The sequence below is a fragment of the Bombina bombina genome, chromosome 5 (assembly GCF_027579735.1).
Source record: "Bombina bombina isolate aBomBom1 chromosome 5, aBomBom1.pri, whole genome shotgun sequence".
Lineage (NCBI taxonomy): Eukaryota > Metazoa > Chordata > Amphibia > Anura > Bombinatoridae > Bombina > Bombina bombina.
In genome coordinates, this window is record NC_069503.1 from 471,759,569 (window position 1) to 471,773,024 (window position 13,456).

The 13,456-nt window shown below is 38.0% G+C and overlaps 1 protein-coding gene across 1 annotated transcript in view; it reads right to left on the reverse strand.

The window, feature by feature from the left end:
* The window catches only part of SLC12A7 (solute carrier family 12 member 7), a 468,927-nt gene that overhangs the window by 151,629 nt on the left and 303,842 nt on the right, over positions 1–13,456 (reverse strand). The window contains exons 13-17 of the mRNA XM_053714358.1: positions 10,574–10,692; positions 9,871–9,969; positions 8,333–8,452; positions 5,488–5,592; positions 4,171–4,339 (exon numbers count right to left, since the gene is read on the reverse strand). Of these exons, the coding sequence (XP_053570333.1) occupies positions 4,171–4,339; positions 5,488–5,592; positions 8,333–8,452; positions 9,871–9,969; positions 10,574–10,692 (612 nt within the window). The remainder of the gene's footprint in view (positions 1–4,170; positions 4,340–5,487; positions 5,593–8,332; positions 8,453–9,870; positions 9,970–10,573; positions 10,693–13,456) is intronic.

The window sequence follows — 13,456 nt, forward strand, 5'->3', positions numbered from 1 at the left end:
CGACAGAAAGTCTGGTCTAACGTTAGAGTCCATGGTTGGCAAGAGGCCATCCGGACAAGATCCGCATACCAAACCTGTGAGGCCATGCCGGAGCTACCAGCAGAACAAACGAGCATTCCTTCAGTATCTTGGAGATTACTCTTGGAAGAAGAACTAGAGGCGGAAAGATATAGGCAGGATGATACTTCCAAGGAAGTGAAAATGCATCCACTGCCTCCGCCTGAGGATCCCGGGATCTGGACAGATATCTGGGAAGTTTCTTGTTTAGATGAGACGCCATCAGATCTATTTCTGGAAGTTCCCACATTTGAACAATCTGAAGAAATACCTCTGGGTGAAGAGACCATTCGCCCGGATGGAACATTTGGCGGCTGAGATAATCCGCTTCCCAATTGTCTACACCTGGGATATAAACCGCAGAGATTAGACAGGAGCTGGATTCCGCCCAAACCAGAAAAATTCGAGATACTTCTTTCATAGCCAGAGGACTGTGAGTCCCTCCTTGATGATTGATGTATGCCACAGTTGTGACATTGTCTGTCTGAAAACAAATGAACGATTCTCTCTACAGAAGAGGCCAAAACTGAAGAGCTCTGAAAATTGCACGGAGTTCCAAAATATTGATCGGTAATCTCACCTCCTGAGATTCCCAAACTCCTTGTGCCGTCAGAGATCCCCACACAGCTCCCCAACCTGTGAGACTTGCATCTGTTGAAATTACAGTCCAGGTCGGAAGCACAAAAAGAAGCCCCCTAAATTAAACGATGGTGATCTGTCCACCACGTTAGAGAGTGTCGAACAATTGGTTTTTAAAGATATAAATTGAGATATCTTTGTGTAATCCTTGCACCATTGATTCAGCATACAGAGCTGAAGAGGTCGCATGTGAAAACGAGCAAAGGGGATCGCGTCCGATGCAGCAGTCATAAGACCTAGAATTTCCATGCATAAGGTTACCGAAGGGAATGATTGTGACTGAAGGTTTCGACAAGCTGAAATCAATTTTAGACGTCTTTTGTCTGTTAAAGACAGAGTCATGGACACTGAATCTATCTGGAAACCCAGAAAGGTTACCCTTGACTGAGGAATCAATGAACTTTTTGGTAAATTGATCCTCCAACCATGATCTTGAAGAAACAACACAAATCGATTCGCATGAGATTCTTCGAATGAGAAGACTGAGCAAATACCAAGATAATCGTCCAAATAAGGAAATACCAAAACCCCGTTCTCTGAATACAGAAAGAAGGGCACCGAGAATCTTTGAAAAAAATTCTTGGAACTGAGGCTAGGCCAAACGGTAGAGCCACAAAACTGGTAATGCTTGTCTAAAAAGAGAATCTCAGACACTAAAAAAGATCTGGATGAATCGGAATATGCAGATACACATCCTGTAAAACTATTGTAGACATATAATGCCCTTACTAAACAAAAGGCAGAATAGTCCTACAGTAACCATCTTGAATGTTGGTATCCTTACATAACGATTCAATATTGATAGATCTGGAACTGGTCTGAAGGAATTGACCTTCTTTGGTACAATGAAGAGATAAAATAAAACCCTAGTCCCTGTTCCAGAACTGGAACTGGCATAATTACTCCAGCCAACCCTAGATCTGAAACACATTTCAGAAATGCTGAGCCTTGCTGTGTTAACTGGGACACGGGAAAGAAAAAAATCTCTTAGCAGGAGGCCTTAACTTGAAGCCAATTCTGTACCTTTCTGAAACAATGTTCTGAAACCAGAGATTGAGAACGGAATTGATCCAAATTCCTTTGAAGAAAACGTAATCTGCCCCATACCAGGCTGAACTGGAAAAAAGGGCCGCACCTTCATGGGTACTTAGGAGCTGACTATAGGTTTCTATAAGGCTTGGATATATTCCAAACTGGAAAAATTTTCCAAACTGATACCGCTCCTGAGGCTTTTGTTCCTTATTATGAAAAAAAAGAACAAAAAAATGATTATTACCATGGACAGAAAGGGAAAACAAAGTTGACTTAGAAGACATATCAGCATTCCAAGTTTAATCCATAAAGCTTTTCTAGCTAAAATAGCTAGACATATACCTGACATCAACACTAATGATATCAAAAGATGGTATCACCAATAAAATTATTAGCATGTTATAGAATAATAATAATGCTATAAAATTATGATCTGTTACTTGTTGTGCTAAAACTTCTAACCAAAAAGTTGAAGCTGCAGCAACATCCGGTAAAAATATAGCAGGTCTAAGAAGATTACCTGAACATAAGTAAACTTTTCTTAGAAAGGATTCAATTTTCTTATCTAAAGGATCCTTAAATGAAGTACTATCTGCCGTAGAAATAGTAGTACATTTTAGCAGGAATAGAGACAGACCCAAACCTTAGGGATTTTGTCCCAAAAAACTCTAATCTGTCAGATGGCACAGGATATAATTGCTTAAACGTTTAGAAGGAGTAAAAGAATTACCCAAATTATTCCATTCCCTGGAAATTACTTCAGAAAAAACATCAGGGAGATTAAACACTTCTGGAATAACTACAGGAGATTTAAAAACCCTATTTAAACGTTTGGATTCAGTATCAAGAGGACCAGAATCCTCTATATCTAAAGCAATTAATACTTCTTTAAAATAAAGAACGAATAAATTCCATCTTGAACAAATACAAAGATTTATCAGCATCAACCTCTGAGACAGAAACCTCTGAACCAGAAAGAACCATTATCAGTATCAGAATGATGATGTTCATTTAAAAATTCATCTGAAAAAAAGAGAAGTTTTAAAGGACTTTTATGTAAACTAGAAGGAGAAATAACAGACATAGCCTTCTAAATGGATTTAAAAAATAAAATCTCTTATGTTTATCAGGAACACTCTGAAATTTAGATGTTGACGGAACAGCAACAGGTAATATAACAGTACTAAAGGAAATTTTATCTGCATTAATAAGTTTGTCATGACATGCAATACAAACAACAGCTGGAGAAACAGATACCAAAAATTTATAGCAGATACACTTAGCTTGGTAGCTCCAGCCCCGGCAGTGATTTTCCTAAAGTATCTTCTGACTCAGTTGCAACGTGGAACATCTTGCAATATGTAATAGAAAAAACAACATATAAAGCAAAATTGAACAAAATCCTTAAATGACAGTTCAGGAATGGGAAAAAAATGCCAGTGAACAAGCTTCTAGCAACCAGAAGCAATAAATAATGAGACTTAAATAATGTGGAGACAAAGCGACGCCCATATTTTTTTACCGCCAAACAAGACGCCCACATTATTTGGCGCCTAAATGCTTTTGGCGCCAAAATGACGCCACATCCGGAACGCCGACATTTTTGGCGCAAAATAACGTCAAAAAAATGACGCAACTTCCGGCGACACGTATGACGCCGGAAACGGAAAATAATTTTTGCGCCAAAAAAATCCGCGCCAAGAATGACGCAATAAAATGAAGCATTTTCAGCGCATTATCCCAAATATGAAACTGATTGTCTGAAAAATAAGGAAAGTTGAACATTCTGAGTCAAGGCAAATAAATGTTTGAATACATATATTTAGAACTTTATAAACAAAGTGCCCAACCATAGCTTAGAGTGTCACAGAAAATAAGATTTACTTACCCCAGGACACTCATCTACATGTTTGTAGAAAGCCAAACCAGTACTGAAACGAGAATCAGCAGAGGTAATGGTATATATAAGAGTATATCGTCGATCTGAAAAGGGAGGTAAGAGATGAATCTCTACGACCGATAACAGAGAACCTATGAAATAGACCCCGTAGAAGGAGATCACTGCATTCAAATAGGCAATACTCTCCTCACATCCCTCTGACATTCACTGCACGCTGAGAGGAAAACCGGGCTCCAACTTGCTGCGGAGCGCATATCAACGTAGAATCTAGCACAAACTTACTTCACCACCTCCATAGGAGGCAAAGTTTGTAAAACTGAATTGTGGGTGTGGTGAGGGGTGTATTTATAGGCATTTTAAGGTTTGGGAAACTTTGCCCCTCCTGGTAGGAATGTATATCCCATACGTCACTAGCTCATGGACTCTTGCTAATTACATGAAAGAAAACCAAGACAATATTGTCCTGGATAGGAAAATGCTGTGTTAAAAACATTTGAGTTTTTATGCACTTGGGCATTTGAAAGCATTCAGTGTTAACTTGCCTCTTCTCCTCTCTGTGCATCTATGTGTTTATCCAGATAGGTTCCTTGGAGTACAGATCCCACAATTGTCAGCCCTTTACCAGCCTTGAGTTGAGATGTGAGTGACAGCAGTCTGGGGTGTTTTACACTCTGCTCAGAATCAAGTTTCAATAACACAAGAACTTGAGGTCTATAACATAATGTAAATAAAATGATTGCATATGTGAACACATCATACAGTCCTAGCTTGTTTCTTAAATTGCATTTTCACAAACACTGTAAATAAGTAATACATTAATCTAAGGAAATATTATTTGTGCTAAACAACATTAGGCAGTTATGGTAAACAATAAGTACTTTTTTCTAAATATCGCTATAGAAGATCAAAATTCACATCAATAAGAAAAAATATCAAAGTTACTTATGCAAAATCTAAAGCACTATAAACAAACTACAAAAATCCCAACAGTAAAGTTAAAGTTAAGAAGTCCAAGATCAGCCAGGTGTTACCCCTCAGCAAAACAAACGGTTCTCAATTTAAGATCATTTTAATAATTAGCAACATCATGGGAACAGGTTTATATTGTTACAAATTGTGTCTCTACAACACAAGACTATCATAAGAACACAAATAAAGCTTATTGAAAATATGAACTGTCAAGCTACGTCACGCAGTACGTGTACCTCAGGAAGGAATTGACCATGACCTGAGCAGGAGGGGTAAGAAAAGAAAAGGAAAACATGTAGTTACATATACTGGGTTCCGTTAGCCTGATCCACTACACCAGGCCCAGAGTCCCTTTCTCTACATTCCCTGTACTCGGATCATGAGAACCAAATCATGTATTAGGAATCCATAGCTGCCAACATTTAAAAAAAATATTCCAGGGACACTTTGCAGCAGAGCAAGCAAGCGGGTTACTGGAGTATTGAGGACCTACTGTTCAACAGCTCTGCCCACTCAGTTCTGCAAACAAAACACATCCATTTGATAGTAAAAGTATAATTTAGACTTATCCATAGTTTATTATACAGATTACAGCACCAAGCTCTTATACCTACCCAGTCTCTGGAGCAGATTCTGGGCATATGGTTACAGCATCAAAATTAGGCAGACAAATAATATGTGACCCCATTCAATAATAACAACAATATTCCTTTTTGAATTAATTATATTTAAACAATACGCTATATCTATCTATTTATGGAAATCAGGGACTGTTGGCAACTATGGGAGTCTAACTTGCCCTTTACAGCAAAAACGATGTTCTTGATTAAGCTAAAATATTCATAGTAAGTTCCCACTTGAATGTGTATAGGAGTTATATTTGAACTTACCTCCAGTTTTTAGTATGAGTCGTGCCATGCTCAACTCTAAGCAAGGCATAGCGAGCTGCATTTAATGACAAACCTCTGATTCCATCTCCCCACTCTTTTTCAGCCCTTAAAGGAAGAAAGGTATTATGATGTTCAAATTAGTAGCCAAAAAATTATGTTAATAAATCAAAAAGTAACCAAAAATTTGCTTTTCAACAACAGAAATTAAAGGAAACAGAAAGAAAAACAGCGAAGTTATAATTTGATTGTAAGATCTGTAAAACAGTTCATATTCTTTATCTTCTGCTAACTAGTTCATCTGAAGTTTAGAATATGGTAATATAAAGAATGTGATTTAGGTCTAGGCAGAGTCTCCGATGAGTAAACTCATCAATTTTGCTAACAGGTTTCCCACTTCTTTAAAAGATTTTTGTTTGGTTTGTTTAAATTACAGATGGGTCCTTGGAAGGGAAAACTGAGATTGACAGGTGCTGTATAAAATTTGTTACAAAAAAAGTATAGAATTTATTATTAACTTGAATATTGAAATGTTACACTGAAACGTTAACCCATTCATAGTAAATAATGAATGGCAAATAAAACATTCATTTAAAAAAGACCTCGGGGGATATTTATCAAAGGTCTGGCGGACCTGATCCGACAGTGCGGATCAGGTCCGCCAGACCTCGCTGAATGTGGAGAGCAATACGCTCTCCGTATTCAGCATTGAACCAGCAGCTCTTATGAGTTGATTTTCGGCGATGTGTGTTCGCCTGCTCAGAGCAGGCGGACAGGGTTATGGATCAGCGGTCTTTAGACCGCTGCTTCATAACTGCTGTTTCTGTCGATAAATGGGCCCCCTCCACTCATCACTTATTTATATTTCCCTTTTATAATAAATAAAAATAATAAATAATAATAATTAGATAGACACACACACACACACACACATATATATATTTCCCTCTGGACTAATAATTTTAAACCTCTGACTTGTGGATCATAGTGATATTTTTCGACCACTATGAAGCTGTGAGTATTTAAGTATTTTGGGCTAGATTACAAGTGGAGTGCTAAATCAACGTGTGCCGTAAAGGGGCAAATTTGCCCGTTTACGGGCTCACGTTAAATAACCAGCCATTACAAGTGGCTGGTTAATATGCTACCACGAGCTCGCGGTAGTACCTTGCACTAGCATTCATTAACCAGAGATCAGATCTCTGGTTAATAAAAAAAATGTCCCCCAATTTGCCCCCAAATAAAGTGTAGTGTTCCTTAATAAAAAAAGAAAATAGTAGCATCTTTATTGTATTTTTTTTAAATATCTGCACAAAGCAGTTATAAGGGGTTAAAGTGAGCGGATGTGGGGTGTTAGAATAAAATTGGCGCTGAAAAGTGCCTTTATATTGCAGTATATGTGGACTGTGTAAAAACTGTTAAAATATATGTATATGCTTATATACATATTTATTTATGTGTTAATGTGTATATACACAAATAAAACACATACATATATATGTATATAGAGCATAGGGTTAACAGCGCTTACAAATCCTAATACATCAGCAGTTAAATATGCAAAGAATGAGTCTCTGGTGAGAGGTTAAGTTCTTAGGCGGTGTGTGGTAATATAGATCCTAGTGTTGTATGAATATGCAAGAATACCCTTACCAAAAGTTACCCCAATCTGATGAGGTAAGTTTGCCGCACTGGAGGGTATATTAGGTGATGTGTTGATTCTGGAAACTGGTTAGTGCTCCCTTTGATTCCGTCTGCCTCTTGGAGTATGAGGGAATGTAGTTCCTTCTGTAAAGGTCTTCCAAAGCTTCCTATGCAGGTATGCTTGTTGCCTCTTGGAGTTTTTTCTGATCTTGGTATAAACTTTCTCCCCAGTCAGAATGTACAGTAGACCTCTGAGGTTTGGTCCTTCTCAGTCGTCTTCTTGTTGGTCACACGTGAATTAGCACCAATACTCCAATAAATGATTTTGATCCTTAATGTCACTGAACAACAGGTATTCACCTTGTCAATGAGAGTAACACTGACCGCACTGCACATACGGAAGTAGTTACCAAGACGATAACTCCACCCCTTATGTTTCCTGGTACCAGGAAACATAAGGGGTGGAGTTATACAACACTAGGATCTATATTACCACACCCCGCCTAAGAACTTAACCTCTCACCAGAGACTCATTCTTTGCATATTTAACTGCTGATGTATTAGGATTTGTAAGCGCTGTTAACCCTATGCTCTATACTCTCTCTCACTTAACTAGGATTTCTCCTTAGTCAAGTGTTTGCTCCCAATAGCTGTCTTACACTTCCTTCCATTATCTGACTAGCGCATTCATAGGAGTATCGCTTGCCTCTACTCAGGTTCCCTGAGTGGTTACATTCTACTTATACCTATATATATGTATATATTCATATATATTTAAACTTTGCTCCCCAACACTGCACGACTTACCCACTTCGCTGCGCTAAATTATTTGCTGTGTCTATTGGCATAAGAACGAGGCTCCCATTGGAGCCTATGGAAGCACTCTCTCGTGAAAGCAAAACTTCCATGCAATATGAACATGAGGTCACGTTGGCATTGCGCTTCACTTCTAACACAAGCACACATTAGCGTGTGCAGATATTACGAGAGGAGCACAAACATCGCAATTTTGCGCTCCACTTGTAATCTGGCCCTTTGTGTTAGCAGTCTTGCATATTGAGCATCAATAAATTACATCAATGACCTATTCTAGTTGAAATACAAAATAACTACTTAGAAGTATTCTACAAATGATAATTTCACATTGTGTTTCCATGATGTGAAGTACTTTTTTTTGTGGGTTTTTTTTTTTTTATTGACTTACCCTCTGTATTCAATATACTTATAAATACAGCCTGCGATCAGCATAGCAACTAATGCATAGTACCAGGAACAAATAAACATCAAAGCAAGGCATAAGCTCATTCCCAAGAAAGAAAGAGTCCTGAAAGAAAATAAATGCAGCATTTAGAATAACCATGGAGAAAATATTCATACAAAAACTGAAAAAAATATTTTGGAATTAATTCTATTTGTAGTGGAAAAAGAAGACAAAAAAACAAAAACACAACACTGATTTAGTACCCCTTAAAGGGACAATTTACTTTAATGATCTACTTTAGCTACTAGAGATTATTAAACGGTTTACAAATAGCTACTTTTTTGTTATTTTGAGAGCTGCTTTTTGCCCGTTGAACCCACCACCTTTACCGAAAATTTTAATACTGTAGTATTGGCTATAGGAAAGCTACTTAACCCTTTAAGGACTGATGTTGTTCTGATTTAAGTCTCCATGTAATTTATTGCAATTAAAGGCCAAATACTACAAAGATTGAATTATTGGTTTAATGCTTATATTTGCTTTGCTTGGGCTGCAACTTAAATAGCGGTCTGCCAATTCAAATCTGCTACACAAAAGTATATATTTGTAGAATTTAGATATCCAGGGTATTAACATAGAGGTAGTTTGACACTGTATGTTTAACCCTTTTATTGACAAGGGAAGAAAATAAAATTTAAGGGTAATAAAATCAGTGATTGCCTAGTTAGCCTGATACCAACATGCATTGCAGGATGCTAGTATATAGGCTACACATTCAGTATACAATCACTGGCTGTCACAGTCATTGTTCACAAAGTAACGGACATATTTGACTGTTACTGTACTGCTGCTGAATGCCTGAATGTGAGGCTATCCAGCAACAGCATGTATCTCATGTAACGGAGGCCCCATGATAACTGACAGGCATGCAATCATGTGTCCTTGCAAATACTAGCCTGGGGTATACTACATTACGGTATTTCTGCAATGCATCACTCTACTCAATCTCACCGCTGTAGGCAAGACAGGCTTTTTAACAGGGCAGGACACAGCTGCCGCATGGGCTTCTGTCATTAGGGGGGGTTAACAAGAGGAAGATGCAAAATACAACTACTGTGTGTGTGTGTGGGGGGGGGGCATTTAAAAAGGGTTTTCCTGCAGTATTTTTGAATACAGTGAACTTGTACAAGCGGAATTACCAAATATGCTATTTTAAAGTATATAAAGTTTATAAGAGTATAAAACTGACTAACTAAGATCAGTGATCATTTAACTTTTTAATTACCTTGTGTGCAGAGTGTTGGCTTCATAGTTCCAGATCCAAGCCCCTGGGGCCACAGGAATGGAGCTTTAAATTTTCTTTGGAATTATTTGATGTATATGATGTAGATTTGTTGAGAGGTGTACTAGGAATATGGTTACTTATAGAGAAGTGTATGATTTTTTTGATTTTTTTTTACAGAGTTGAAAATCATAATCTATATTTATAAACATATAACAATATAATTATATTGATTTAATAAAAAAAATAAACATCTTACCAGTGATAGTATTTAAATCTAGGTCTCCAATTTGGAGTGCGTAACAATGTCTGCAACGCGCAGGCTAAGTTCACAAACATATAGCACATCAGGAAAAACCTAAAGACAACAATGTGACGATACATCAACATAGGCAATGACATAATAAATGAAAACTAAATGTTCAATAATCTGAAATTAGTGATTAGAAGATTATGTTAAAGGGACATTAAACTCATTTACATTTAAAACCATGTATAAAATAAGATTTCAATTAAACTTGTTTAAAATTATTTTGAAAGTAATAAATCATTTTCAAATACAGTATAAATTAAAATACAGTATTTTAGATACAACCCCCCCCCCCCCCAATTATTTAATGTATCTTTACTATGGACATGAACACAACATGATTATTTTACCAACATTCTAACACTCACTATTATGGTTTACGAATATTGTTTTAGGACACATATTAGATAAATGTGGAACAATAAAAAATATACCATATTAAGACACTTGCTAAACAGATCAAATAACTTGTTTGAAATAGAATCTGATCAAAACACTTTTAGGTTTGTTCACTAAAAATAATTACATTTTTTGTAATATTTTATTTTGTTTTGGACCCCCTTTATCACTTTAAAAATGTATATATTATAGTTTTATTTTATTTATTTTCATCTTGCAGATAACTGATATATCATTAGTTTTGCATACTCACATTGATAGAATTGGTGCTACACTATCCAAGGAAGCTATGAGAATTCCTATTTCACATATACCAGCTGTCAACAGCAAAGCCCATGTTGGTTCGCCATTTGCTTTTCCGTGACCAAAAACCTAATAAAACAAATGTGAAAGTCAAATGTTATGAAATAATTGAAATGTTACTTGTTTTGTAAAGGCTTTTTAAAGATGGTTATTCATTTGTTTCATGTTGAAATTTATTAAATTGACTTAAAACCAATTATACAACACCTTTAATAATTACCTTTAAATTTCTTGCAAGAAAACAAAATTTATGCTAACCTGATAAATTTCTTTCTTTCCGGGCATGGTGAGTCCACAATGTCATTCCAATTACTAGTGGGATATTCAACTCCTGGCCAGCAGGAGGAGGCAAAGAGCACCCCAGCAAAGCTGTTAGGTGTAACTTCCCTTACCCATAATCCCCAGTCATTCAGCTGAAGGAAAATGGAAAAAATAAGAAACACAAGGGTATAGAGGTGCCTGAGGTTTACTCAAAAAAACTGCCAAACAATTTAAAAAGAGGACGGAAAGAAATTTATCAGGTAAACATAACATTTGTTTTCTTTCCTATGGCATGGAAAGTCCACAACGTCATTCCAATTATTAGTGGGAACCAATACCCAAGCTAGATGACACGGAATGAAAAGGGAGGGAGAACAAGGCAGGAAGACCTAAACAGAAGGCACCAGCGAGTGAAGAACCTTTCTCCCAAAAGAGGCCTCAGCCAAGGCAAAAGTATAAAATTTGGAAAATGTATGCAAAAAGGATTATGTTGCCGTCTTGCAAATCTGTTCCACAGAAGCTTCATTTTTGAAAGGCCAAGATGAGGAGACAGCCCTAGTGGAATGAGCCGTAATTCTCTCAGGAGGCTTCTGCCCAGCTGTCTCGTTAGCAAAACGAATCATACTTCTTAACCAGAGGGAAAGGGTAGTAGAAGCCTTCTGACCCTTACTCTTTCCATAGAAAACAACAAACAGGGCAGAAGATTGCCGAAAAATCTTTAGTAGCTTGTAGGTAATATTTTAGAGCACGCACAACATCCAAGTTATGCAAAAGACGTTCTTTATGAGAAGAAGGATTAGGACAAAAAGAAGGAACAACAATTTCCTGATGTTTCTATCCAACACCTCCTTAGGGAAAAACCCCAATTTATTTATCTGTATGAAAAAGAAGGTACAGGGAATCACACTGCAGAGCCGAAAGCTCAGAAACTCTATGAACGGAAGAAATCGAAAGAAGAAACAAAACCTTCCAAGATAACAATTTTATATTAACAACATGCACTGGCTCAAACGGAGCCTGCTGCAAAACTTTAAGAACTAGGCTAAGGCTCTAAGGAGGAGCAACAGGTTTAAACACAGGCCTGATTCTGACCAGGGCCTGAACAAAAGCTTGATCAGGTAAATCTACCAGACGTTTGTGCAAAAGAATAGACAGTGCAGAAATCTGACCCTTCAGAGTACTGACCATCAAACCTTTATCCAGACCATCCTGAAGAAAAGATAACATTCGGGGAATCCTCACCCAGCTCCAGGAGAAACGTTTAGATTTGCACCAAAAAAATGTATTTACGCCATACCTTATGGTAAATCTTGCGAGTAACGGGTTTACGAACCTGAAGCATAGTATCAATGACCGCCTCAGAAAAACTACGTCCAGACAGGGCTAGGCGTTTAATCTCCAAGCAGTCAGCTTAAGAGAATCTAGATTTGGATGGAGGAATGGACCCTGAATTAGAAGGTCCTTCTTCAGAGGTAACCTCCAAGGTGGAAGAGATGACATATTTACCAGATCCACGAACCAGATCCTGCGAGGCCAGGCAGAAGCTATTAGAATCACAGACGCTCTCTCCTGTTTGATACGAGCAATGACTTTTGGAAGGAGAGCAAATGGAGGAAACAGGTATGCTAGACCGAAATTCCAAGGAACCGCCAAAGCATCCATCAGAGCGGCCTGAGGATCTCTTGACCTTGATCTATACTTTGGAAGCTTGGCGTTCTGATGAGACGCCATCAGATCCAACTCCGGAACCCTCCACCTGAGCATTATCATTGAGAACACTTCCGGATGAAAAGTCTGTCTGCTCATAAAATCCGCCTCCCAATTGTCCACCCCTAGAATGTGGATGGCAGATAGGAGACAATCGTGAGCTTCCACCCACTGCAGAATGCGAGTCACCTCCTTCATGGCCAAGGAACTCGGAGTTCCTCCCTGGTGGTTGATGTAAGCCACTGAGGTGATGTTGTCCAACTGGAATCTGATAAACCGGACTAAAAAGATAATTGAGGCCAAACTGTCAAGAAATTGAAGATTGCTCTCAACTCAAAGATGTTTATGGGAAGAGAAGACTCTTCCCAAGACCACAGACCCTGAGCTTTTAGAGAACCCAACACAGCTCCCCAGCCTAACAGGCTGGCATCCATAGTCATAATCATCCAGGAAGGTCTAAGGAAGCAAGTCCCCAGAGACAGATGTTCATGTGAAATCCACCACGAGAGAGAGTCTCTTGTTTTATTGATTTATCCTCTGCGATAAATTTGAATGGTCTTCGTTCCATTGACTAAGCATGCAAAGCTGCAGCGGTCGCAGATGGAACCGAGCAAAAGAAATAATGTCCATGGAAGCCACTATCAGACCAATCACCTTCATGCATTGAGCCACTGATGGACAAAAAGCAGACTGGAGAGAAAGGCAAGAAGCATGAAGTTTGGATTTCCTGACAACTGTCAGGAAAATCTTCATGCACAGGGAATTTATGATTGTCCCTAGGAAACACACTCTTGTAGCTGAAACTAGAGAACTTTTTTCCCGATTCAATCTGGAAATGTTTGTCCAGAAAGGCAAATCTTAGAAA